This window comes from Puma concolor, chromosome A3 (genome assembly GCF_028749965.1).
Source record: "Puma concolor isolate L17-30 chromosome A3, mPumCon1.1.hap2, whole genome shotgun sequence".
Taxonomy (NCBI): Eukaryota; Metazoa; Chordata; class Mammalia; order Carnivora; family Felidae; genus Puma; species Puma concolor.
Window position 1 is genome coordinate 61,666,559 of NC_141669.1, and position 27,767 is coordinate 61,694,325.

At 35.1% G+C, this 27,767-nt stretch overlaps 1 protein-coding gene across 5 annotated transcripts in view; it reads left to right on the plus strand.

Annotated features, from left to right (window-relative positions):
* USP34 (ubiquitin specific peptidase 34) overlaps window positions 1–27,767 on the plus strand; it is a 254,684-nt gene that overhangs the window by 103,298 nt on the left and 123,619 nt on the right. For all 5 annotated transcript variants that reach the window (XR_015249197.1, XM_086701030.1, XM_086701029.1 and 2 more), the window contains 8 exons: window positions 9,054–9,179; window positions 9,345–9,474; window positions 10,123–10,158; window positions 10,493–10,623; window positions 11,218–11,831; window positions 14,030–14,244; window positions 18,642–18,757; window positions 18,846–18,973. Coding sequence is in view for 4 of the 5 variants with exons in the window: in XM_086701030.1 (XP_086557156.1) it covers window positions 9,054–9,179; window positions 9,345–9,474; window positions 10,123–10,158; window positions 10,493–10,623; window positions 11,218–11,831; window positions 14,030–14,244; window positions 18,642–18,757; window positions 18,846–18,973 (1,496 nt within the window). In the remaining variant the exon portion in view is untranslated. The remainder of the gene's footprint in view (window positions 1–9,053; window positions 9,180–9,344; window positions 9,475–10,122; window positions 10,159–10,492; window positions 10,624–11,217; window positions 11,832–14,029; window positions 14,245–18,641; window positions 18,758–18,845; window positions 18,974–27,767) is intronic.

The window sequence follows — 27,767 nt, forward strand, 5'->3', positions numbered from 1 at the left end:
CATTAAATATTTAATATTGTGTAACCATCACCACTGTCTATATTCAAAACTTTGTCACTATCCCCAACGAAAACACTGTACCCATTAAACAATAACTGTCCCTCCCCCAAGCCCTTGGTATTCTACATTTTGTCTATATATGTCTATTTTAGGTACCTCATTTAAGTAGAATCACAGTATTTGTCTATGTCTGGCGTATATTACTGAACACAGTGTTTTTGAGGGTTATCCATGGTATAGCATATGTAAAAAGTTGTCTTTTTACAACTAAATAATATCCCATTGTTTGTGTATACCACATTTAATGTTTTCATTTCTACATTCATAAACATTGGAGTTGCTTCTACTTTTTTGCTATATATTGTGAATCATGTTTCCATGAACATGGGTGTACAAGCATATGTTTGAGTCCCTGCATTCAGTTTTTCTGTATATATACATAGGGGCAGATCTACTAGGTCATACGGTAATTCTCTAATTTTTTGAGTTATTGCCAAACTTTACTACAGCAACTGCAGTGTTTTACATTCAACCCATAGTACAGGGAGAGTCCCATTTCTCCCTATCTTTGCCAACACTTGTTATTTGTCCTAAAAATTTTTTTAGTCCTCCTAGGAGGTGTGAAGTAATATCTCACTGTGGTTTTAATTTGTACTTTTTTGCATTTCCTAATGACTAATGACTTTGAGCATCCTTTTGTATCCTTATTGACCTTTTGTATATCTTTTTTGAAAAAATGTCTATTCAAGACCTTTGCCCATTTTGAATTGGGTTGCTTGGGAGATTTTAAAGTTTAGTAGTACTTATGGGGCATCTGGTGGCTCAGTTGGTTAAGCATCTGATTTCAGCTCAGGTCATGATCTGACCTGATAGTTTGTGAGTTCAGGCCTTGCATTGGGTTCTTCTCTGTCAGCACAGAGCCTACTTTAGATCCTCTCTTCCCCTCTCTGTCTGCCCCATTAAAAAAAAATAATAACAGCAGTACTTTTTACATTCTGGATATTAATCCCTTATCAGATATATAATTTACATATATTGTCTCCAACTCTACGAGTTTTCTTTTGCTTTCTTTAAAGTATCCTTAGATTCGGGGGCACCTGCGCACTCAATCAGTAGAGCATAATCTCAGGAGTCATGAGATCAGGCCCTATGTTGGGCGTAGAGCTTACTTTAAAAAAATAAATAGGGGTACCTGTGTGGTTTGGTTGGTTAAGCATCTGACTTTGGCTCAGGTCATGATCAGGTTCATGAGTTTGAGCCCCACATTGGGCTCTGTGCTGACAGCTTGGAGCCTAGAGCCTGCTTTGGATTACGTGTCTTCTTCTTTCTCTGACCTTCCCCTGTGCGTGTGCGCGCTTTCTCAAAAATAAATAATAAAAACACTAAAAAATTTTTTAAAAATAAAGTATCCTTAGATGCACGAAAACTGTTAATTTTGATGGATTTCAGTTTATCTACTTTTTTGGTTGTTATCTGTTTTTTTGGTGTCCTAGTGATGAAACCATTGGTGAATCTAGTGTTGTGAAGATTCTCCCCAGTGTTTTCTTACTTTAGTTTTGTGTATTTATCTCCTGAGTTTAGGTCTTTGATCAATTTTGGGTTGATTTTTGTGTATGGTGTAAGGTAAATATATATCTTCATTTTTCAATTTGTAAATATCCAGTTTTCCCAGCACCTTTTGTTGAAAAGACTATCCTTTCTACATTGAATTGTCTTGTGAGTCTTGAAAATTAGTTGATGATTTATGTGAAAGTTTATATCTAGGTGTTCTGTTCTATTTCATTGGTCTATATGCTAATACCATACTGTTCTAATTACTTTTATTTTCTTGTAGGTTTCACAGTTTTCTTTTTGAAAATTGTTTTGGCTTTTCACAACTCCTTGCAATTCCCTATGAATCTGAGGATTGACTTTTCCATTTCTGACCAAAAAGGCTCTTGGAATTTTGAAGGGATTGTATTGAATCTGTATATCACTTTGGGTAGTATTTAACATCTTAACATGTTAAGTCTTCTTATCCATGAACATGGGATGTCTTTCCATTTATTTAAACTATAATTTCTTTCAGCAGTGTTTTGTAGTTTTCAGTATACAAGTCTTTTTCCTCTTTTATTAGATTCATTCTTAAGTACAGTTGATCCTTGAGCAACATAGGTTTGAACTGCCTATGTCCACATACACATAGGTATTTTATTAAAAAAAATTTTTTTTTTAACATTTATTTATTTTTGAGAGACAGAGTGTGCAGAGAGAGGGAGACACAGAATCTGAAGCAGGCTTCAGGCTCTGAGCTGTCAACACTGAGCCTGATGTGGGGCTTGAACCTATGAATTGGGAGATCATGACCTGAGCTGAAGTCAGACTCTTAAACTGACTGAGCTACCCAGGCGCCCCCACATAGGTTGTTTTGATCAGTACAGTATGGTGAATGTATTTTCTCTTATGATTTTCTTAACATTTATTTTAAGAATGTGGTATATATTATATATAGCATACCAAATATGTGTTAAGTGACTTTATGTTATTGATATTCTGGTTTATGTTGTTGGTTAGGCTTATGGTCAGCAGTAGGCTATTGATAGTTATGTTTCTGGGAGTCAGGGTTACACTCAGCTTTCTGACGATACAGGGGATCAGCACCCCCCTATCTTCTTCGTTGTTTAAGGATCAATTGTATTTTATTCTTTGTATGCTATTGTAAATGGAATTGCTAGATTAAATTCTTTGTCAGATAATTCATTGCTAGTATATGGAAACAGCTTAATTTTGCTTGTTGATCTGTACTCCGTTACTTTGTCTATTTGATTTTTAGCTCTACTACCTTATTATATGTAGGGGTTTTTTTGCATATAGGATTGTGTCATTTTTGAATAGTTTTACATCTTCCTTTCCAATTTGGATGTATTCAGTTTTATGGGGTGGAGTCCAGTAACTGGCTAGAAGTTTGGTATAGTGTTCAAACACAGCGGTAAATAACGTGCATCCTTATCTTCTTCCTGATCCTATGCGAAAATGAGTCATTTATCATTGAGTATGCAGTTAGCTGTGGGGTTTTCATAAATATCCTTTATCATGTTGAGTTTATCCTCTGAGTGTTCTGAGAGTTTTTATCATTTAAGGATGTTGGATTTTGTCATTCTTTCTTTGTCAGTTAAGATGACTATGTTGCTTTTTTTCCGTTGGCTAACATGATATGTACAGTAATCGATACTCTTTTTGAACCACACTTGAATTCCTGAGATAAATCTCACTTGGGCATAGTGAATAATCCTTTTGGTATGCTCTTTGATTTGATTTCCTAATAGTTTCTGGAGGACTTTCTGTCATTTATGAGGTACTGCTTAGTAATTTTTTGTTCTTATGAAGACCTATAAAGCTTCATAGAATGATATAAGAAGTGTTTCCTTCTCAGAGCCACCTGGTTGACTCAGTCAGTTAAGCGTTCAACTTTGGCTCAGGTCACAGCCTTCAGGTCTGTGAGTTCGAGCCCCACGTTGTGCTCTGTGTTGACAGCTCAGAGCCTGGAGCCTTCTTGGGATTCTGTGTCTCCCTCTCTCTCTGTCTCTCCCCCACTTGTGCACGTGCTCTCTCTCTCTTTCTCTCTCTCTCTCTCAAAAGTAAATAAACATTAAAAAAATAAGTATTTTCTTCTCCAATTTTATTGGGAGCGTTTGAGAAATATTGATGTTAATTTTTTATGAAATGTTTGTTAGAATTCTCTGTTTAAGCCATGCATTTTAGTACTTTTTTTCATTGGGAGGTTTTTGATTACTGATTCATTGTCTTTTTTTTTTTTTTTTTGATTCAATTTCTTTTTATTTCTTCTTGGGTTAATGTAGGTAGTTTGCAAGGAATTTCTCCCTATCTTCTAGGTTATCTGATTTTTTAGTGTACTGTTGTTCATAGTATTAAGTTTGATAGTAATATCCCATTTGAATTTGTCAATTTAGCTATTTATATCTTTTTTTTTCAGTCTAGCTAAACATTTGAGAATCTTTTAGAAGAACCAACTATTGGTTTTGTTAATTTTCTGTTGTTTTTCTAATCTGTATTTTGTATGTCTATTTTATTTCTGTGCTTTTAGCTTTGGGTTATAAGGTATGGTTATAAGGTAATGTTATTATAAAAATATAATGTTTATACTGTTATTTTATTGCTGTAACCTGGACCTTTTATTAATAAATTACATCACTCTTTATTAATCTTTTTTAAAAAAGACCTAATTGTAGGAAAAAGAAAACTTCATAAATTTATCCTCTGCACCATTTTTAAGTTCTAATAGTGGATACATTCATATTGTTATGTAACAGATCTCTAAAACGTTTTCGTCTTCCAAAACAAAGTCTGATTTCATTGAACAACATAAGGGTGTCATGCTGGCAGATTATGTGACTCTTGATCTTGGGGTCTTGAGTTTGAGACCCTTGTTGGGCATACAGTTTATTTAAAAACAAAACAAAACAAAACATTAAATCATTGAGCAACAAATCCTTTATTCTCCTTACAGCTCCTGGTAGCCACCATTCTACTGTTTCTATCGTTTTGACTACTCTGTATATTTCACATTAGTGGAATCTAATAGTATTTGTCCTTTTGTGACTGGCTTACTTCACTCAGCATAATGTTCTCATGGTGACCCATATCATAGCATGTGACAGGATTTCCTTTCTTGTAAGTTTGAATTATATTCCATTTTATGTATATGCCACAATTGTTTATTGTTAGACATTTACTTTGCTTTTATCTTTTGACTGTTGTGAATGAATGTACAGTGTACAATTAATATAGGTGTACAAATCCCTTCAAAATCCTGGTTTTAATTATTTTGGATGTATACCCAGAAGTGAGATTGTTGGGTCATATGGTAATTCCATTTTTTCTAGTAACCTTTAAAAAATTTAGAGGCTATCTTATTTGATTTCAGCATAGTCAGCCCAGTTCTCTTTTGCTTAATATTTGCACAGAATATCTTTTTACATCCTTTATCTTTTATCCTTTTTGTGTCTTTGGATATAAAGTGTGTCCTCGTAGACCACATACAGTTGTGCCATGTTTTTAAAATCCATTCTAGCACTCTCTGTCTTTGATTGCAGAGTTTATACCATTTACATTTAAAGTAATTATTCAAAGAGTGAATATACTTATGCCTTTTTTCTGTTTTTGTCTATATGTCTTAACAGTGTTTTTGTCTATCATTTCTGTTACACCCTTATGTTGGTGTTGTTCCTAGTTGATTTTTTGTAGTGTTTGATTCTCTTCTCATTTCCTTTTTCTTTAAAAATATTCTGTAGATATTGTGTTTAGTGTGGACATTACAATTAACATCTTGAGATTCTTATAATCTAATTTGAATTTGTCAAATATTACACAAAATTTTGCTTGTATATAGCTCCTTTTCCCTCATTTTTATTATTGATATGACAACTTTCAACTTAATACATTGTGTGTACAGTTATTTACATTAGCAATAATTGTTTTTGCATTTCTTTTTTAAATCATATAGCAAATACAAGGTGGAGTTAGAAATGAAAACAATAGTAGCTTTTAATTTTCCTGTGTATTTTTCAGAGGTCTTAATTTCTTCACTGTTTAGCTTGTTTTCATTTCATTGTAAAGGGCTTCCTTTAGGTTTTCTGGCAAGGCAGGTCTAGTTGTAGTGAACTCCTTTATTTTTGTGTATCCGGGAATGTATTAATTTCTTTCTCATAAGGATAGTTTTGCCAGTTATAGAATTCTCCATTGGAAGTTTTTTCTTTTAGATTTTGAGTATATCATCCCACTTTCTCTCATTTCCAATCTTCTAATCAGAAGATTGGGTACTTGCTGATACTCTTATTGACTGTCCCTTATATGTGGTACATTGTTTATCTCTGTTTTCAGGATTATTTTACTGTCTTTGACTGTTGACAGTTTGGTTATGATAAGTCTTGCTCTAGGTTTCTTTGAGTTTACCCTACTTGGATGTGTTGAACTCCTTCGATTTGTAGATTCATGTTTTTCTATTAAATTTGGAAGTTTTCAGCCATTGTTTCTTCAAATATACTTTAGTCCTTTCTCTTCTGGGATTCCCATAATGAGTATGTTGGTAGGTTGTGGTTCTCACAGGTCCCTTAGAATCTATTTACATTTCTTTATTTTTTTTTCCTTATTTCCTTTATTTTATTCCTTAAACTCAGCAATTTCAGTTTCATGACCTGAGCAGAAATCAAGAGTGGGATGCTTAACTGACTGAGCCACCCAAGTGTCCCTAGTTCTTTGTATATTATGGATACTAACTTTTATGAGATAGGTCATTTGCAAATATCTTCTCCCTTCTGAAGGTTGGCTTTTAGTTTTGCTAATTGTTTCCTTGACTGAGCAGAAGCTTTTTATTTTGATGAAGTCCCAATAGTTTGTTTTTGCTTTTGTTTCCCTTGCTTCAGGAGACATAATTTAGAAAGAAGTTGCTATGGCTGACGGCAGATGAGATTACTGCCTGTGTTCTCTAGGATTTTAATGATTTCATGTCTCACATTTAGATCTTTCATCCATTTTGAATTTATTTTTGTGTAAGGCATAATAAAGTCATGGACAAAAACCAGCAAGCTAAAGAAGAATTACATATTACTGTCCCCACAGCTATTTGACATAGGGGCATCGAGTGGGGAATGGGTAGCTGCTATCACACTGCAGGTTGAAATATGCCATTATTAACCACAATTTACTGGCTAGCCTTTCCCCTTGGAAGTGTGTCAGTGTGAAGGTTCAGACTGACTCCAGAGTTTCAGAGTGGTTGCATCAGACAGTTCTGTCTATATAACTGCTGTCAAGATGCAGACAGGGATCCCTGGCACTTTCTGCTTTACCATCTTTCCTGACTCCTTTTCCTCTTTTTACTTTGTGATAACTAATGAAGAAGAGTATGAACTGACTTCACACTGCAATCTTTTAAAACTGTGTAATTTTAATATTTTTTTGTCTTTACTTTCTGAATTTGTTTTCATGATGTACACCTCTAAAAGAGCCTTCTATTAAAAAAAAATTTTTTTTAATGTTTATTTTTGAGAGAGAGACCAAGCATAAGCAGGGAAGGGGCAAAGAGAGAAGGCTACAGAATCCCTAGCAGGCTCCACACTGTCAGTACAGTGCCACCCCTCAAAGGGCCTTATATATTTATAGGATTACAGGATTACATAATTATCTTTCAAGGGTTTTGTCACTTAAAGATAACCAGTAACGTATTTGATTATGAAATTTGAGTCTATTATGGAAGTAACATTTTCTGAATGATCAAAAGTGGCAGCAAGTCAAAGTTATTTTTTACTATGATTTGTTACATTTTAATTAGGAAAAGTGTAATTATACTTATAAGACCTATAAAAGCAATAAACTTAAATTTTTTTTTTTTTTTTACTGTTTACATTTATTCTTAAGAGAGAGAGAGAAAGAGAGAGAGAGACAGAGGATGAGTGGGGGAAAGGCAGAGAGAGAGGGAGACACAGAATCCAAAGCAGGCTCCAGGCTCCAAGCTGTCAGCCCAGAGCACATCCAGGACTCAAACCCCTGAACCCAAGATCATGACCTGAGCTGAAGTCGGACATTCAACCGACTGAGCCACCCAGGCACCCCTAAAAGCAGTAAACTTTTAATTGATTATTTACTTATCCTTCATATCAAATGATATAAATAGTGTAGCTTATAGAAAGTCACCCCAATGTGGAGGAATTACTCCAAAGTTATTTTCCTACTTTTATTTTGTCTTCTGGTTCAGAATTCTGTTGTGCATATATATCCTGATAGGGGAGATAGCATAAAAAAGTTCATATGTTTTATGCCTGAACAATATAAAAGTCAGTATTTTAGAATAGAAAAACATATATTTTCTGATGGAATTTTTATGTATAGAAAGTAAGTTGGATCTCTGAGATTTTTACTTTTGGAACCTTCAAATTGGGAATTACTGGCTTGCTCTTATTTGTCGCATATCTTGAATTTGCAGTTTGCAGCTTGATGGCTTATTTTAAGGTGAAGATACTTATTTTACATGATATTGTAGTATTTAATGTTACACTTTCATTTATTATTCTGTTTAGTATAAGGAGATTTTGTGTTTCTTGGTTTATTGCTATGTAGACGTTTATTTTAAGTGAGTTTCTATTATGTACTCTAGTAAAATGAACATTGTATACTTTTTTTTTTTTTTTAAGAGAGAGAGAGAGACATATTGTGAGCGGGGGAGGGGCAGAGAGAGGGTGACACAGAATCCAAAGCAGGCTCCAGGCTCTGAGCTGTCAGCACAGCGCCTGATGCGGGGCTTGAACTCAGGAGCTGTGAGGTCATGACCTGAGCCGAAGTTGGACGTTTAACTGACTGAGTCACCCAGGCGTCCTGAATACCTTTTTTTTTTTTAATGTTTATGTTTGAGAGAGAGACATTGTTTGAGTGGAGGAGGGGCAGAGGGTGGAGGAGACGCAGGATCCAAAGTAGGCTCCAGGCTCTGAGCTGTAAGCACAGACCCTGACTTGGGCTCGAACCCATGAGCCATGAGATCATGACGTGAGCCAAAGTCAGACGCTTAATCAACTGAACCACCCAGGCGCACCTGTATGAATACTTTATAACCATTTAATATGAAAAATGTGTTACACTTAGAATACTTAATTTGGATTTCTCTTCTAATTGCAATTTATTTTATTTGCAACTACTTACATTTTAATACACTAATTTGTTTGTATTTTAATGATCTATATTATAAATTTAATTGGAATCCTCTTTATACTTGGATTCCAGAAATTTTTTTATTGTGTGCTTCCCTCTTGTGGCTGGAAAATTAAACTTTGTTTTTTTTAGATAAGATAAAGCTCTGCTTCAGTGGAATTTTATTTTCACAATGTTATGTACTGCCATTTATGATATATGGTAATGAATATTTTCCCAACATACTAGAAAATATTGTTCCAACTGCTTTCTTGACTTTTAAACTGTAGAAGTTTTCTGTAGAACTTTTTGGTATCAGGTTGTTTATTAATGTAGTATAATTATTTTTGATTATTGTCTCTACCATTATTTTATAGTTGAAACATTGTAGTCGGTATATACACGACTTATTTCCTTCACTCATCAAGAATTTGGATCCAGTGCCACTTAGACATCTCCTTAATCTGGTCTCAGCTCTTGAGCCAAGTGTTCATACTGAACAGGTAATATATTTAAAGCATTAAATAATGGTGGGTGTTTTTTTTTTTTAATATAAAATTTGTGATGCAGATAATTGGTAGGTTTTTAACGTTCACGTTTCATTTAGGCAAAAGAATATTAAATTTGTTATGAAACGCTAATTTCAACCTCTCTCTTTTTTTTGAAAGACCCTATACTTGGCATCGATGTTAATTAAAGCATTATGGAACAATGCACTAGCAGCTAAGGCTCAGCTGTCTAAACAGAGTTCTTTTGCATCATTATTAAATACTAATCTTCCCATTGGAAATAAGAAAGGTTAGTAAAGTGTGATGTATTTTTTAAAGTAATATTTCTCCATTTAATAATTCAAACTTGAAGTAGTTTCTTCTCAGTATTAACTTCAAAATAAGTTTGAGATGGGAGGTAGGGTATTTGTTAAAGGGTTAATAGTGGTTAGCTAATACTTTTGGTTTACTCTTCAAGTAAAGAACAGTAATGAAGTTGTAGTAGTTATTGGATATTCTCTCATTAGTTCTTCCCATGGGGTGGGGGGAAACCATTTCCTAATAGCTTTGGAGCTTTTGGTTAGAAAACAAACATACTTTGTTTTAGAAACAATTTTTATAGCAGATCATAGTGGTACAATTCTCTGTGTTTTCTGATTCAAAAGTTGTCTCACTTCAGGCATTTTATGGGTTTTATGGAAAGCTTTCCAGAGCTTTCTAAAACTTTATCAACTTTACCCCATTTTTTGGTCTCCTGACATCATATAACTATGTTTTTATTAAGGATTTTCCATTCAGGCACACACAACTACTATTGTAGGTGTTAGGGACTTCATTATTTCAGGTTTCTCTGCCTGTATTTTGTTGATTTTGTAATAATAATCAGAGCAGTTGATAATCTTCCAGAGAAGATCAGTCACTTAGAATATTTCCCTCCTGTTTTTTCCTTTTCCTTCAGAGGAAGAAGAGCTCAGAAGAGCAGCCCCATCACCTTGTAAGTTGAGTCTTAGAAATGCATGGCAAGATGACTTGTAGTTTTGTTTCCATGATCACATAGAATTCATTTTATATGATATATTTGTATCAGGGCTATAAAGTTTTTTTGAGTAGATATGAACACTTAACTGGCTATCCATCTTATTTTCCATTGAAATCATCTATGTCCTCTTGAGAGATAATTAATGAATGTTAACATATTTCCAGATTGTATTTTTTGGCTATTTAGCATAAAGGTTTTATAAATGAAAGAATCAAAGGATTGTGTCATTCTCATAAATTCCCATGTTAATACAAATTAAGAGTAACAATGTAAAATCTGTTTAATATAGGGTCACCTGCTGCTAGTCCTCAAAGCAGTGATAACAGTGATACACATCAAAGTGGAGGCAGTGACATTGAAATGGATGAGCAACTTATTAATAGAACGAAACATGTCCAACAACGACTTTCTGACACAGAGGTATGAAAACAGTTTTCCCCCCACTTTAACAAGATTTTTGGATTTTGGGGATTTTATCATGTTTATCCTTTGAACTGGAAATATAAACATAGTCCATGTTCAGGCCTCTTCTGTAAGTAGTTATTGTTAAGGTTCTTTAAATTTTGTGTGTTTTAATTCTATTGTATATTTTTTAGAGGAGTCTGTCATGATTACAGCAGACTCTTTTTTTTTTTTTTTTTAAAGGAAAGTTTGTTTTACATTAACAGAGATGGGTATGGGAGAAAAGTTCAAGTGTCACTTTGCAGACAGGGCTAATGTTTCTGCGGTGATGGGTTTGCACTTTATTTTTTTATTTTAGAGAACATGTGCACTTGTGCAAGTGATTGGGGGAAGGACAGAGAGAGTCCATAGTGAGCCTGGAGCCCGACACCAGGTTTGATCCCACAACCCTGGGATCATTATCTGAGCTGAAATCAAGAGTTAGATGCTCAACTGACTGAGACACCCAGGTGCCCCTTGCGTCAACCTTTTAAAAAGTCAGGGTGTTCATGTCAGTTACTTTTTTCTTACTAGTTTAAATATTTATTTAAGTCTGTTTCTTTCTAAATCTAGGAATCTATGCAGGGAAGTTCTGATGAAACTGCCAACAGTGGTGAAGATGGAAGCAGTGGTCCTGGTAGCAGTAGTGGGCATAGCGATGGATCTAGCAATGAGGTGAACTCTAGCCATGCCAGCCAGTCCGCTGGGAGCCCTGGCAGTGAGGTACAGTCAGAAGACATTGCAGATATCGAAGCCCTTAAAGAAGAAGATGAAGATGATGATCATGGTCATAATCCTCCTAAAAGCAGTTGTGGTACAGATCTTCGGAACAGAAAGTTAGAAAGCCAAGCAGGCATTTGCTTAGGGGATTCCCAAGGCCCATCAGAAAGAAGTGGGACAAGCAATGGAACAGGAAAGGACCTGGTTTTTAACACTGATTCAATGCCTTCAGTAGATAATCGAATACGAATGCTAGATGCGTGTTCACATTCTGAAGATCGAGAACATGATATTTCAGGGGAAATGAATGCTGCTCATATAGCACAAGCATCTCAGGAATCTTGTATTACACGCACTGGGGACTTTCTTGGGGAGACTATTGGGAATGAATTATTTAATTGTCGGCAGTTTATTGGTCCACAGCATCACCACCACCACCACCACCATCATCATCACCACCATGATGGGTAAGTCTCCTTAAAAATAGATTGTATTGTGGTGCTTGGCTGGCTCAGTCCATAGAGCATGCGCCTCTTGATCTTGAGGTTGTGAATTTGAGCCCCATATTGGGCGTAGAGATTACTTAAAAAATAAATGTTATTGGGCGCCTGGGTGGCTCAGTCGGTTGAGCTTCCGACTTAGGCTCAGGTCACGATCTCGTGGTCCGTGAGTTCGAGCCCCGCATCGGGCTCTGGGCTGATGGCTCAGAGCCTGGAGCCTGCTTCCGATTCTGTGTCTCCCTCTCTCTCTGCCCCTCCCCCGTTCATGCTCTGTCTCTCTCTGTCTCAAAAATAAATAAATGTTAAAAAAAAAAAAAAAATTAAAAAAAAAATGTTTACCAAAAAAAGTCTATTTCCTTTAGGGAACCAATTACAGCTTGTGTTTATTGAATTGCAGTATATTCTAGATTAGTGCAAATAAGAATATAATGTAAATTCAAAAGCATGCTGCAAGTATATAATTGTTAATTTGCTTCTGGGCACATTTTAAAAAGCAAAATGGAATAGGTGACATTAATTTTAATTATAGGTTTTATTTAAAGCAGTAATATCTAAAATGTCCATATGTAATCAGTAAAAAAACAAAGATATTTTTCTTTCTTTTGTAATAAGGCTTCAATATTCTGTGTATGTTTTATATTTACAGCGCATTTCTGTTTAGATCAGCAACTTTTCAATGTGTGCAATCACCATAGTGGCTAGTTGCTATCATATTGGACAACACAGATCTAGATCTTTATCTCCTTGTAATAATTACCTTAAAGCAGTTATAAGATTGCTTGTGGAAACTCCATTAAATTGTGATCATTAAAAGGAAATTTTACATGCATCTTAATTTTAGGGTATGAATAAGGATAAAGCTTTTTGAGTATTTGTGAAATATATTTGTGGTAATTAAAAGTAAGTGATTCTGTCATTAGGTGTTATTGGGGAAAGTACTTAATTTTTGTGTCAGTCATTTTCTCATCTATAAAATAGGAACATTAGTACTTACCTCTTGGGTTTTAATGTGAACATTTTATGGGCCGATGTACTTGGTACATAATAGAGCTCAATATGTGTTAGCTCCTGTTTATTACCGTCATATAAGTAGTAAATTTTAATTGACAATAAAATACAAATATGTGGTTTATCAGTATTAGTTTTCTTAACACTTGGCAGTGTGTCAGGACTTTCAGAATTCAGTGTGGTTGTTTGGGAGAACTATATATCCATATATTTACTACTTTATTTTCTTTGCCTTTATTTCTTATTACTGACCCATATGAATTTAAGGTGATGTCTCTCAATCTTGGCAGTATTGACATTTTGGATCAAATAATTCTGTGTTTTGAATTTGCAGCAATGTGAATGTATTATAGGATGTTTAGCATCATCCTTAATCTTCTATCTCTAGATGCCAGCAGCATCTCCCACCTTGTGATAACCAAAAATATCTCTAAACATTGCCCAGTGTCCCCCTGTGATTGAGAACCAGTGGTTTATAGTCTGACGTTTTACATATACACATTCAAAGTTCTTCCCAGGATAGCTTATAAGGAAGACAAAGCAATTAGTTTGTAAAACTGAGGTGAAATATATTCATTTTGGCACATTGCAGATCTTTTAGTTTTCATACCCACAACAATTCCCTACTTCACAAGACCTACAATTTTCATATTAGCACTTCCCATGTTCTCTGTGCAGGGTACCTCTTGTGAATCTCTAAATTAATCCTGACCATTTTTTCTTTGTGTTATTTTTTATCTTTTTTGTTTTCCATCCTTAAAGTACCCAGTATGGTATGTTTCAGAAGTAAATTGCTTACTAGGTATTGTTTTAATAGGAGTTTACATTGAATAAAAGTCTCCTGGTTAATAACCACATCTAGATTGCAGCCTTAAAATGAAGTATTTTCCTGGTTGTAATCTCATTCGATTTTGGAGTTGTACAGGGTTTCACATTGTGGTCTGAGCTCAGAAAATATGTAACAGTGAGTTTACAGATTTTCCCTAAAATTATCTTTGAGTTGGTTTTAGTGAAGTGTGTTGATGGGTCAGACAATATGTGGGTATATTGTGTAATTAATTTATAATTCTGACATAGTGGGGTTTTCAGTTTTTGAGACAATTTTTGTGTGTTTCACAACATGTGTTTTAACTTTGTGCTTTTCTCTGTGTTAATAGGCATATGGTTGATGATATGCTAAGTGCAGATGATGTCAGTTGCAGTAGCTCCCAGGTCAGTGCAAAATCAGAAAAAAATATGGCTGATTTTGATGGTGAAGAATCTGGGTGTGAAGAGGAACTAGTTCAGATTAATTCACATGCAGAGCTAACATCTCATCTCCAACAACATCTTCCCAATTTAGCATCTATTTACCATGAACATCTTAGTCAAGGTAAGGTTTTGTAGTAAGTAAAATATTAACTTTCTTTAAAACAATTTATATTGATAAAAGGATTCAATATTTAATGTTATACTTGAATATTTTTGCCAAATCATACGTGTGTGGTTTGTTTTCTTTCCTAGGGAATGAAATTATTATGAATACTCCATCATGAATAAAAAGGCTACATTTCTATCAAGAGAGACTTAGCTAGGAAAGGAAATACATAATATATAAAATTATAGTCTTGTATGTTAGAAAATAAATGGCTGTATTAAATTTTATATTTAGAAATCTAAGGAGCTAAAAGTAGGAAATTACACAGGGTCATATGTTGTATGAGTCCATTTATGTAAAATGTCTAGCATAGTCTTTAGTGAGTAGAAAGTAGATTAATGGTTGCCTTGGGCTAGGGAGGGTTGGGAGGATATAAGAGTAGAGGTAACTGCTACAGGGCAAGGTGTTCCATCCCGAGTGATGGAAATGTTCACAAAATGATGGTTCTAATCATTTCAAATCATTCTTTAAAAAGTAATAGGAAATGACCATACTTGGAAGAATGGAGGTTAGAGGAGGTTAAAGAATAATAGAAGAAAAAGGAGGAAAGGGAGACAAATTAAGAGGGAAAAATAGTATTAGAATTAGCAGTTTAAAGGTTCAACTTCCTGAAACTAATGGAACATTGTCAAGTACACTTCAAAAAAAATAAAGTGCTATATACACTTAAAAAATTAAAATAGGGAGCGCCTGGGTGGCGCAGTCGGTTAAGCGTCCGACTTCAGCCAGGTCACGATCTCGCGGTCAGTGAGTTCGAGCCCCGCGTCGGGTTCTGGGCTGACAGCTCGGAGCCTGGAGCCTGTTTCCGATTCTGTGTCTCCCTCTCTCTTTGACCCTTCCCCGTTCCTGCTCTTGCCAAAAATAAATAAACGTTGAAAAAAAAAAAATTCTTTAAAAAAAAAAAAAATTAAAATAGGGGCACCTGATTAGTCAGTTAAGTATCTAACTTTGGCTGAGGTCATGATCTTGTGGTTTGTGAGTTTGAGCCCCACATCGGGCTCTGCGTTGACAACTCAGAGCCTGGAGCCTGCTTCGTCTCTTTCTCTCTCTCTCAAAAAAAATAAACATGAAAAAATTTTTTTAAAGTTAAAGGTCCAACCTCATGCTTTTTAAGGTACTATCAGCCCCTGCTAGCCTAGGAAATGGATTTTGGTGTACCAGTACAGACTGAGTAAACCTGATAGATAGGTTTATGTTAAAAAGCCATAATCAAATTTAGAGATATAACTTATGGACTTTGGCAACAGTTTAATTGATTTCAAATTACGTGTGCATGATGTAGATAAGGGTATCTTGACTTTTTTTTAATTGTTGTGTTATTGTGGTTTTTTGAGAAATGAATAGATTAAGTAAGATTGAGGTCAGTTGAATTTGATACCATATTTACTAAATTTTCACCATTATTTTTATTCTATTTTCCTTTTGCTCAGTATTGTACCTATTTTTTACTATATGAAGTTAGAAATTGAGCAGAATTATTATGTATATTAATGCTTTCTGAGTCTACCTTGTATAACTATTCAGTACTATGAAGAACTTTTCAACACAGTAACACAATTCAGTTTAAAAATAGGCAAAAAAAAAAAAGGTGGGGGGGGTCCCTGGATGGCTCAGTCAGTTAAGTATCTGATTCATGATCTCAGCTCGGTCTTGCTCTCACAGTCATGAATTCAAGCCCCATGTTGGGCTCTGTACTAGGTGTGAAGCCTACCTTAAAAAAAAAAATGGGCAAAAGATTTGAATAGTTAAAAGAAGATACAGAAATGTGGTCAATAAATACATGAAACTGATGCTTAATATCTCCAGTTACCTGGGAAATGCAAAAAATTACTACCACAATGCAGTACTACTATATACCTACTGTAATGGGTAAAATTAAAGACTAACGATATTAAATGACACTAACTTGTAGAGCAACTAGAACTCTCCGTTGCTGTTGAGGAGTATGAATTAATTCAGCTGACTTGGGACCTGTTACACCAGTTTCTTATAAAGTTGAACATGTATCTCTCCATATGACCCAGCAATTCCTATTCTGGTTTATTTACCCGAGAAATGAAAACATACGTACACAAAAAGATTGTGCATTGAATGTTCATACCTGTTCCAGAATAATTTCAACTGGAATTAACTGGTATGTTAACAAAATATGGTATATTTACACAAAGTAATACTACTCATTAATAAGAAGGAAAGAACTAATACATGCAACATAATGGGTAAATATCAACATTCTAAGCAAATGAAATTAAAAGGGTGTACTACATACTGAGTATCACTAAAAGCAGTTCTGGAATATTCAAAAGTACAGTAAAACCTTGGTTTGCAAGCATAATTCATTCCAGGAACATGCTTGTAATCCGACTCGTATATCAAAGCAGATTTCAGGAACCATTGGCTCAGTTGTGATCATGTGACATTCGGTGCCGCATACTATTTGTGTTGCAAGTTAAAATCTATTAGAAATGTTTGCTCATCTTGTGGAACACATGCAGAACAAATTACTCACAATCCAAGGTTTTATAAATTAGTTTATAATGATTGAAATCTCCTTAATGATTACCTAAGGTTTGGTGGTAGAGAATGATTGTAAGAGGTCACAAGGGAACATTTTGGGGTGATAGAAATGTTCTATATCTTGATTATGTGTTTACATTATACTTTAATAAAATTAAGTTAAAAAAGAAATATTAAAACCACCAAAAGGCAGGCCAAGGACTGGGAGAAATATTTGCAAATTATGTATCTCATAAAGGGCTTATATCCAGAATATGCAGGAACTTTTACAACTCAGTAGTAATTTAGCAAAGAGAGAAGATACACAAATGAATGATAGCACATGAAAAGATGCTAAAACATCATTAGTCATTAGGGAAATGCAAATTTTAAAAAATACTTGTTTATTTGAGGGACTCCTGGGTGGCTCAGTTGGTTAAGCATCCAACTCCTGATGTCAGCTCAAGTCATTGTCTCACAGTTTGTGAGTTTGAGCTTACACAGAGCACAAGTGAGTTTGAGCACAGAGTAGAGCCCCTTGTGTGACCAGATCCCCCAAATGGGAGATCATGATCAGAGCCAGAATCAAGAGGGACACTTAACTGACTGAACCACTTAGGCATCTCACCAAATGAAAATTTTTAAATCACAATGAGATTCTACTGCACACCTATTAGAATGGCTGAAATTAAAAAGAGTGACCCTGCTGATGTATTGTGGGGATGTAGAGGAACAGGAACTGGTACTCTAATAAACTATTGTTGGGAATGTAAAATGGCACAAACATTTTGGAAAACAGTTTGGCAATTCTTCAGATGTTAAATACACATTTATCTTGTGACTCACCAATTCCAGTTTACCGAAGAGAAAGGAAAGCATGTGTCCATATAGACTTGTTACACAGATGTTTATGGCAGCATCATTCATATTAGCCAGAGCCTGGAATCTCTGAAATGTCTATTAACTGTTGAATATAACCAAAATGAAGTATTTCCATGTAATAGAATATTATACTGTAATTAAAATGAATACTATATGTGCTTTGATATTGATGAACCTCAAAACATATTTTGGTAAGTGAACAAATTCAGATGTAAGGCTACACAAATTGTATGATTCCATTTACAAAAATTTCTAGAAAAGGCTAATTTATGTGGATGCAAAAATGGATTAGAGCTGAGGAATGTGATAGGAATTGTAATTAGGTATGAAGGAATATTTTAAGGTGGTGGAAGTGCTTTAAACATTAATGTTGATGGTTGTACAATTCTTGTTTCAATGAAATCAATGTGTATGTACAATTAAATAGGGAAATTTCATGGTAAAGCTGTTCAAAAAAACAAGCATTTTTACTTATTAGAACTAGTGAAAATTTATTTAGCTTGGCACACAAAGCCTAAATTATTATACTAGAATCTTTGCATTTAGTTGAATGTTGTAGGTAAATCATCTTTGGTACAACTTTTTAAATGTAGGGATATAAAACATTATACAGAAGGTAATTTAGAAGAATGTTTCTTAGCTATAAAATTATTCCAAGAAAATTATCTTTATGCTTAATTTGAGTTTCAAGCATTTATATATAGTTCACTTGACATGTGAAAAACAATCATAGTTACTAGAAATAATGAAGAGACTATGAGAAGAAAACTCTTCTTAAACTTTAGTCTTATCAATCTCTAAGCAACACTGCAGCTCACAAAGCAACTGTTGTGTTAATCTTGTATTGTTTTTATTTTGTGGTGTAAAAATAAATTGTTACACTTTACTTTGGATTTGTTAACATTACGAATGCTATAATTCACAATTTCAGTCAGTTGCATTCCTCTATAGTGTGTTATATTTCATCCCTTCAGGACCTGCAGTTCATAAACATCAATTCAACAGTAATGCTGTGACAGACATTAATTTGGATAACGTTTGCAAGAAAGGAAACACTTTGTTGTGGGATATAGTTCAAGATGATGATGCGGTAAGTTACTTGATAGAATGAAAAGACTACAAAATTACACCAAAATGCAAACAGGATAAACTAATTTATGTGTGTACATTTTTTGCAGGTTAATCTTTCTGAAGGATTAATAAATGAAGCAGAGAAGCTTCTCTGTTCCTTAGTATGTTGGTTTACGGATAGACAGATTCGAATGAGATTCATTGAAGGTTGCCTTGAAAATTTAGGAAACAACAGGTAAATGATAATTAAAAAAAATTTTATATAGTAGTCAAAGTTCCTTTTGTGTATTCTTTACTGACTATGGTATGTTGGATTCATAGCATTTAATGAAACATTACCAACCAAAATTTTTTTTTTTTTTTTTAAGTAATTGTGGTTTTCTTATTAGGTTCGAAGATTTTTTACCTCATAGGGTTCTTTTTTTTTTTCTTAATTAGACCTTCTTTTTCGGCACTTGTGACACCCTTGATTAGATATCCTGCAACAGAAACAAAGTAATAATAACAATACTTTCTTCTTGATTCTGGAAACATAGTGGTGACTGCTGTGTTTTCAAATTTCAGTTACATGTTCTTGAACTGTTTCATATATAAAACAACCTAAATAAGATAAGTTAAGTGAAATGCAAACATTTTGATAATGGCATTGTTCTTCCATCTGGGTCGATCTTTTTTTTTTTTTTTTAATTTTTTTTTTTTTTTCAACGTTTATTTATTTTTGGGACAGAGAGAGACAGAGCATGAACGGGGGAGGGGCAGAGAGAGAGGGAGACACAGAATCGGAAACAGGCTCCAGGCTCTGAGCCATCAGCCCAGAGCCCGACGCGGGGCTCGAACTCCCGGACCGCGAGATCGTGACCTGGCTGAAGTCGGACGCTTAACCGACTGCGCCACCCAGGCGCCCCTGGGTCGATCTTTTATGTCTTGACTTGTGTCATGCATAAAGAATTAGGCTGGTGGTTTTTTCTAGTTTGAATTCTGCCATGTACTTCTTACTTGGGCTAAGATGATTACCGCAACTTTTGATTTTCAGTTCTTTTTCATTGGTATAGTTTCAGGTTTCCTTTCTCTTACACTGCTTTGGTAATGCCATCTCTATTATAGGGCATTCACTTACTAATTGAATGTATTGTATTCTGTTCTATTCATACAATGTTTTCAGCACACTCTGCCTAAGCCTGATACAAATATTTAATTTTACTGAATGCTTTAATAAGCTTTAAAGTTTAAATGCTATAAACTTTTTTTTAAAACTCAGTTGAATTAGAAAAAGTATGTGTGACAGTTTCTGCTTTTTCTTTTAAACGGTTATATAGTTTGAACAGTTTCTTCATGCAGGTATAAGAAACCACTTAATAAATAGACCTCTGTTAGCACATCAGTTACATCACTTGACATAAATTCTTTAAAAGGAATGCTTTTAATGGCTAGATTAATTTTTTTTAATTTATGTAGGTAGTATAGCAGTTAATTTTAAAATGTAAATTGTCTTTTAGACGTCTTTGTGAAACCAGTAAACAGTTTTTTTAAGTGGTTATGACAGTTTATATTTCCCATATGTGCATCTGCATACCCTAAGATCCAGCAGTTCCACTGCTAATTCCAGCAGTTCCACTGCTAAGTATGTGCCTTACAGAAAGACATCCAGATGATTGCCAAAATGCACATTCAAGAATGTCCGGGGGCACCTGGGTGGCTCAGTTGGTTGAACGTCCAATTTCAGATCAGGTCATAATCTCACGGTTTGTGAGTTTGAGCCCCGCGTCGGGCTCTGTGCTGACAGCTCAGAGTCTGGAGCCTGCTTCGGATTCTGTGTGTGTCTCTCTCTCTGCTCCTCCCCTGCTCACACTCTGTCTCTCAAAAATAAATAAAGATTTAAAAAGTAAAGTAAAAAAAGAATGTTCATAGCTGGGGTGCTTGGAGTGGCTCAGTCTGTTAAGCGTCCAACTTTGGCTCAGTTCGTGATCTCACAGTATGTGAGTTCAAGCCCCACATCGGGCTCTTTGCTGTTAGTGCAGAGACCACTTCTGATCCTCTGTATCCCTCTGTCTCTCTGCCTCTCTCACCCCCCCCACCCCACCCCAAAAATAAACAAATAAACAAACTTAAAAAGAAAGTTCATAGTAGCATTATTCAAAATAACTGAATAGTCTTTATATAGCTATCCAAGTGTCAAAAAAGAATAGAAAGGAAAACTAAATGGTGGACTCTTTGTTGAATGACATTATAGCAGTAACATTGAATGAACTACAGCTGCATGGAATAGTATGGATGAACTTCACAGATACAATGTTGAGTGTAATAAGCCAGATATAAGAGAGTGTATCACTGTTACTCTATTTATGTAAAGTTTAAAAACAGGAAAATGATTGTATTTAGTAGTCAGGATAATGGTTACTATTGGGTTATGTAGTGACTAGAACAGAGGCACAATGAAAGCCAGATGTATGTTGGTAATGATTTATTTCTTGATGAGGGTGCTCATCATACAGATATGTTCACCTCCTATTCTGAGTTATTAGGTATACACTTTTTCCATGTATACTTCAGTAAGACTGTGTGAAATATGAAACATCATGCAGCCTTTAAAGATTTTTTTTTAAAGATTATATCAGTATAGAGGCATATAATTATAGGCTTGTCTGTTAAAAAAGATTGCAGGCAATATGTGAGACTATAAAATGGTTAATTTTGAGAAAATTGAGTACTTTTTTTCTTCCTTATGCTTTTTGATTTCTTATTTTTCCACAGTCATCACACCTTTAAAAGTAGGAAAACTTAAAAGGGACAGAAGGAAAAATAAGTGTGTAAAACGGAAAATAGTCAATCTGGATTTTTTATTAAGCTTTAATTTGTCCACTCCCAGATTGGTTGAAATTAAAGCATTTTTCCTTTGTTCAGTTGCTGTATCCTGATACAGTTACTTAATTAATGCTTTATTGAGTATGTTGTAAACATGATTACTGTGTTGCATTTAATTTTGCCCTCAAACTTGACTCTTCAGATGGTTGCTGTATCATGCTAGTTTTGTAGTGAACGACAGTCATATGTGATAATATTTAGAGCATAATGGCATTTTTTAGCATAGGAAATACACACCATATCCAGTGTATACCAGTTAAACTTACCAACATTATTATGCAAGTTGAAAAATTTTTGTACATCATTGGTCTGGGTTTCTTGATAAACCAGTGGTTTTCAGTGGGAGTGATTCCCCCCACACCCCCTGGCAATATCAACCAAGATATTTTTTGGTCGTTAACACTAATGAATGGTATTGGATGTATTACTACAGGCCAGGGACGCTGCTAAATATCCATCAATGCAGAGAACAGCCTCTCCACAACAAAAGGATTACCTGGTCCAAAATAGTCAGTAGTGGCATCTGAATTATAGAAACCCTAAAGAATATAAGAATTCTTTTTCAAATCTAGCCCCTGGGTTTACCATCAGAAAGGAGTGTTGCATAAGGATGCTAATATTAATGGTAAAGCTCTTCCTTATGATGAAACAAATGGGCCACTGCAACCTTATTTATCATTTTCCTGACATTTGACAAAAGAACACAGAAGTCTACTTCTTGGTGATGTCAGTTTTTTATGTACTTAAGGACTTTTTTATGTACTTATCTTTTTATTTTCTCTGTACTAACTTTTTTTTTCCTTCAACATTTATTTATTTTTGGGACAGAGAGAGACAGAGCATGAACGGGGGAGGGGCAGAGAGAGAGGGAGGCTCCAGAATCGGAAACAGGCTCCAGGCTCTGAGCCATCAGCCCAGAGCCCGACGCGGGGCTCGAACTCCCGGACCGCGAGATCGTGACCTGGCTGAAGTCGGACGCTTAACCGACTGCGCCACCCAGGCGCCCCTGTACTAACTTTTATATTTTCTTTGCAGTTCCTTCAAGGTTTATAGACCTATCAGCATTGTTTGTTTTTCCTTTTCTGTGGTCATATTCCAATTTATTTGATAAAATGAATCTAGTTTTTGGGGCACCTGGGTGGCTTTGTTGGTTCAATGTCTGACTCTTGATTTTGGCTCAGGTCGTGATCTTGTCGTTTGTGGGATTGAGCCTTGCATTGGGCCCTGCGCTGACATCATGGAGCCTACTTGGGATTCTTGCTTGTCCGCATGTGTGCACTCGCTCGCTCTCTCAACTATAAAACATTAAATAAACATTAAAAAAATAAACTTAGCTTTTTTTTTGAACAGTAATATGGGCCTATTCTCAGGAAGCATAGAGATCTGAAAAAGAAAATTAAAGCCTTCTATAAATCGTCCATAATTCTACCATTTATATGGAACCGTTGTAAACACTTTTTTTAAATGCCTTGCCTAGTCTCTGATATGCAACGTGTGTGTGCTTTGTGCACATTTAGCCTCAGGCAGATTGTTTTATAAGACACAGAAGAACATTTCAAGAGTGCAGGAAGTTAAAAGTTACAGAAACACACAGTAGACTGCTTTGCAGAATGTTTTCATAAAGTGATAGCGTGAGGCAGATGGTAGCTCCCACAATGAAAAGTCCATTTCTTTTCAGGCTTGTCTCCAAGGCTGGGTGAGATAAGACTGCTGTCCATTGAGTAGGATGGATTTAGGGGTTGGGTTGTAATCAGCCCCTTTGGTTTTTTATGTTTATTAGAAGGCATTTCCTGTACCTAGGCACCCCCTGAAGATTTGTGTCCTCCCAAGAATTGAATTGAGACTGGAATTCTGTCTCCTATGCTATTCTTGATCCTGTGTATGTGCTTTACCACATATGCTCAAAACTTTTGCCTTTGTGTACAAAAGATGTCTTTAGTAAAGTGATCAGGGGCCCTGTTTATATAAATAAAGGTTTGTAGGGGCGCCTGGGTGGCTCAGTCGGTTAAGCGTCTGACTTCAGCTCAGGTCACGATTTCATAGTCTGTGAGTTCGAGCCCCACGTCAGGCTCTGTGCTGACAGCTCAGAGCCTGGAGCCTGCTTCGGATTCTGTGTCTCCCTCCCTCTCTGCCCCTTCCCCGCTCATGCTCTGTCTCTCTCTGTCTCAAAAATAAATAAAAACATTTAAAAATAAATAAATAAATAAAGGTTTGTATAATTAACAAATGGATGGTACTATATACTACTTTTGTTTTCTCCTCTATAAAGACTATATTCCATATAGCATTTCATGTCAACTTTTGGTATATACTATATAATGACTGAAAAAGAATTTTGTAGAATGCATCAGTCTTTTTTTTTTTAACGTTTTATTTATTTTTGAGACAGAGAGAGACAGAGCATGAACGGGGGAGGGGCAGAAAGAGAGGGAGACACAGAATCTGAAACAGGCTCCAGGCTCTGAGCCGTGAGCCCAGAGCCCGACGCGGGGCTCGAACTCACGGACCGCGAGATCGTGACCTGAGCCGAAGTCGGCCGCCCAACCGACTGAGCCACCCAGGCGCCCCTAGAATGCATCAGTCTTAAAACATGTAGTCCAGGATTAGGAAAAAATCATTCAAACATAACTTTGTGAATAACATCAGCAAACGTGTTCATTCTGCTAAGGCAACATAATATTTTATTGGTGGTAATTACAGGAATATACTGTTACTTAGTAATAAGCTTCTGGTAACAGCAGTAACTCTTGGATTGAAGCAAAGAGCTAGGGCATTTTAGGGTAAAACATCTTTTATTAAGTCTAAAATTAGTATCTTGTCACTCTGGATCGTTGAACCATTTTATCCTTAAACACATTGTTGCTTATGATTGTGTTTTGGTATTTGAAATTTTCACCCTTAGAAGAAATTGTGAAATGTAGGTTTAAATATAACAGTCCTTTTTTTTATGTTGAGTTTTGTAAGCATATCACCAATCAAAACTGGGCAAAAAAGTTGATAAGTCAGTTTAACATGTAGTTGTTACAGGAAAAAATCTACAGTATAATTTTAATTGGAACAGGTTGGTGTATATCTTGTGACTTTTAACATTGAAATATGTTATTATTATTACCAAATTATCTTCCCTGATTTTGTAGCTATGTTAATAATTTTCATTCCGTAATCACTTTATATCATTTTTTCCTTTTAAATTTAGCAGTTTAAATAAAAAGTATTATTTTGGGATCATTTAGATCATTTGATCCAGATTCGGTCATTTCTTAGAAACTATTAATAGTGCTTTAAATGTGTGTATTTTATGTTTATGTTCTTAGGAAATTAAAAAAATTTTTTTCAATGTTTATCTTTGAGAGAGACAGCGTGAGTGAGGGAGGGGTAGAGAAAGAGGGAGACCAAGAATTCACAGCAGGCTCCAGCCTCCGAACTGTCAGCACAAGAGCCCAATGCAAGCCACAAGATCATGACCTGAGTGAAAGTCACACACTCCACTGACTGAGTCACCCAGGCACCCTGATCAACTTTTAAAGAAATGTTTTAGTCCTATAAAATGTAATCTCTCCCTGATAACTCACAGTTTGTAAATTGTCCTATTTTTCTGCATTCCTATTTTTGGTTATTCAGTTATATGAACCATACCATTATCCACTCATCTAAACCAGTATCCGCTCAACCCCTGGCTCCCTATGCATTATTGTCAGGCAACATTACATTTCATGAAATGAAAACATGTTTATTGTAGAAAATTTGGAAAGTAAATTTAAACAGTCTAAACCTTTAACACCATTGACTGCAAGAAATAATAAGATTTTCAGAAAATATATATCTATTGCACACTATAAGACTTGTCAGTGTCTTCTTAAAGTAAGATATATCTCTTTCTAGATTTTGCTTCTTTGTATTTTAAAACCATTGTTAAAATCACTGGGCAGACAATTTTGAAATTTGCTTTTGTGATTTTAGATGAAAATTTTGTAGCTATGTTAATAATTTTCAGTCTGTAATCAGACTGAAATTTTTTTTTCTTTGTGATATCTCTTACTGATTTTATGCTTATAAAACCTCAGGTCAAGTTAATATGTATCTTTTCATTCTATTTTTTTATATCTTAGTGTTTCTAAAATTTTGTCAAGAGCTTTTAGATAAAAAATCTAAAATTGATTGCTCCTGATTCTCCATGGTCCATTTTTCTAATTATCATTATTGTGTAACTTGTTGAAAAATATTTAAAAGTTTAATGTTAAAAAACACACTTAAATATTTAAATGTTTGTAAATATTTAAAGAATATTTACTTGACACTTAGTGGATATTACTCACTTACTGTCTCCATGACTCAATTATGTATTCCTTAATCTGTACCAGTGTGGTTTTGATCCTTTAACATTCTATTAATATGCTGTTTCTTTCGTCATCTGTTGGTATTTTTTTTCTGTCCTCATCCTTCATGACTGTATTAGTATTTTACCCTTGCTCTTCCTCCTTCCTTGAAAATCTTGCCTTTAAGTTCTTTGCTAGATCATTATTTTAGATAATCTATATTCATTGTGCACCATACGCAGGGTTTTTAAATGAATAAGACAGTCATTGCTCTCATCAAGCACATAGTAGTGGTAGACACATTAAATAAGGGATTATTCATTAGGTGATGATGAATGAAAGAAAATTGGGAAGGAATAAAGAGGTTTCCTTGGGCAGTGGAAGAGTGTTCAGGGTTCATCCTCTGTTGACAGTTGAGGAAACTTGAATACAGCCAGGGAAGGAGTTCTGCACTAGGGATAATAAAGAGGAAAATTGGAAGGAAATTCCGTTAGACTGATAAGAGAAATGGGTCAGATCACACACGGCTTTGTACTCCCAATGTAATGCAAAAAGATAATGCATTTCTCCAATTTTGGGTTTTATTCAGAAACAAGAAGTGTTTGGGGTATCTGGCTGGCTCTGTTGGTAGAGCCAGAGTTGTGATCCAGGTTGTGAGTCGTAGAGCCAGGTTGTGAGTTCAAGCCCCATGTTGGTTCATGGAGCCTACTTAAAACAAAAACTAATTTGAAAAAAAAAAAAGAAAGAAACAGGAAGTTTTCTTTTCTAATTTCTCCTACTTGGTATTTACCATGTTTCTCTTCCATTCTGAAGTGCAGCCCTACACTCTGATTTTTCTTGGTACTCTTCTCAAAAAGAGTAGGCATTTTGGGGAACTTAACTTATATGGCATACTTTGCTCTTTTTAAAATTTTTTTCATGAAGTAAGATAAGCCTTAAAAAAAATTCACTATATCATTGGAGTTTGTCCTGCTTCTTTTAAGGCTCATGCAGCCGACCTCCTTGCCTATTGAGACTTCTGGGATGTGTGCATCTCTATCTTCCCTGTACCCCTTTCTTTCAGAAGATAAACACTCTCAGATCTACTTAAAGTTGTAGAGCGATTTCATAATCCGTTTTTTGCTCCTTCATACTTGAGGTATATGGTTTGTTTCCATTGTTAACATGGCTCATAATGGAGTGATTTTCAACTTGGGTGCAGATCATACTAAGTGAGAATTAAGGAGAAAAGGATAATTTGCATAGTTTAAAAAATGTTCTCTATATTATTGCTGCTCAGAATGTGGTTCACAAACCAGTTTGAGTGTCACTTGGGAGGTTAGAAATGCAGAATTTCCGGGGCGCCTAGGTGACTCAGTCAGCTAAGCGTCCGACTTTGGCTCAGGTCATGATCTCACGGTTATTGGGTTCGATCCCCACATCAGGCTGTGCTGACAGCTCAAGCCTGGAGCCTGCTTTGGATTATCTGTCTCCTTCTTTCTCTGCCCCTCCCTGACTTGTGCTCTGTCTCTCAAAAATAAATAAATGTAACAAAAAAGTAAAAATAAATTTTAAAAAAAGGAAATGCAGAATTTCTTACCTCAGACCTGCCAGTCAGAATTTGCATTTTAACAAAATTCCAGGTGAATCAGCACACATTAAATTTTGAGAAGCCCTGTTCTAGGTAACTTACTTACGCTGCTTGTCCCTATTTTCCTTGATTAAGTTCTCAGAAGTACCCATGACTTCTTAATTTTTTTTTTTTTTTGTTCATGAAAGTATTCTTTATTTTTAAATGCTCTTCATTTGTTTTTCTGCTCAGGTATTTATAGTGTATTTTACTTTATTTTAGATTGGGATTTTAAAATGGGT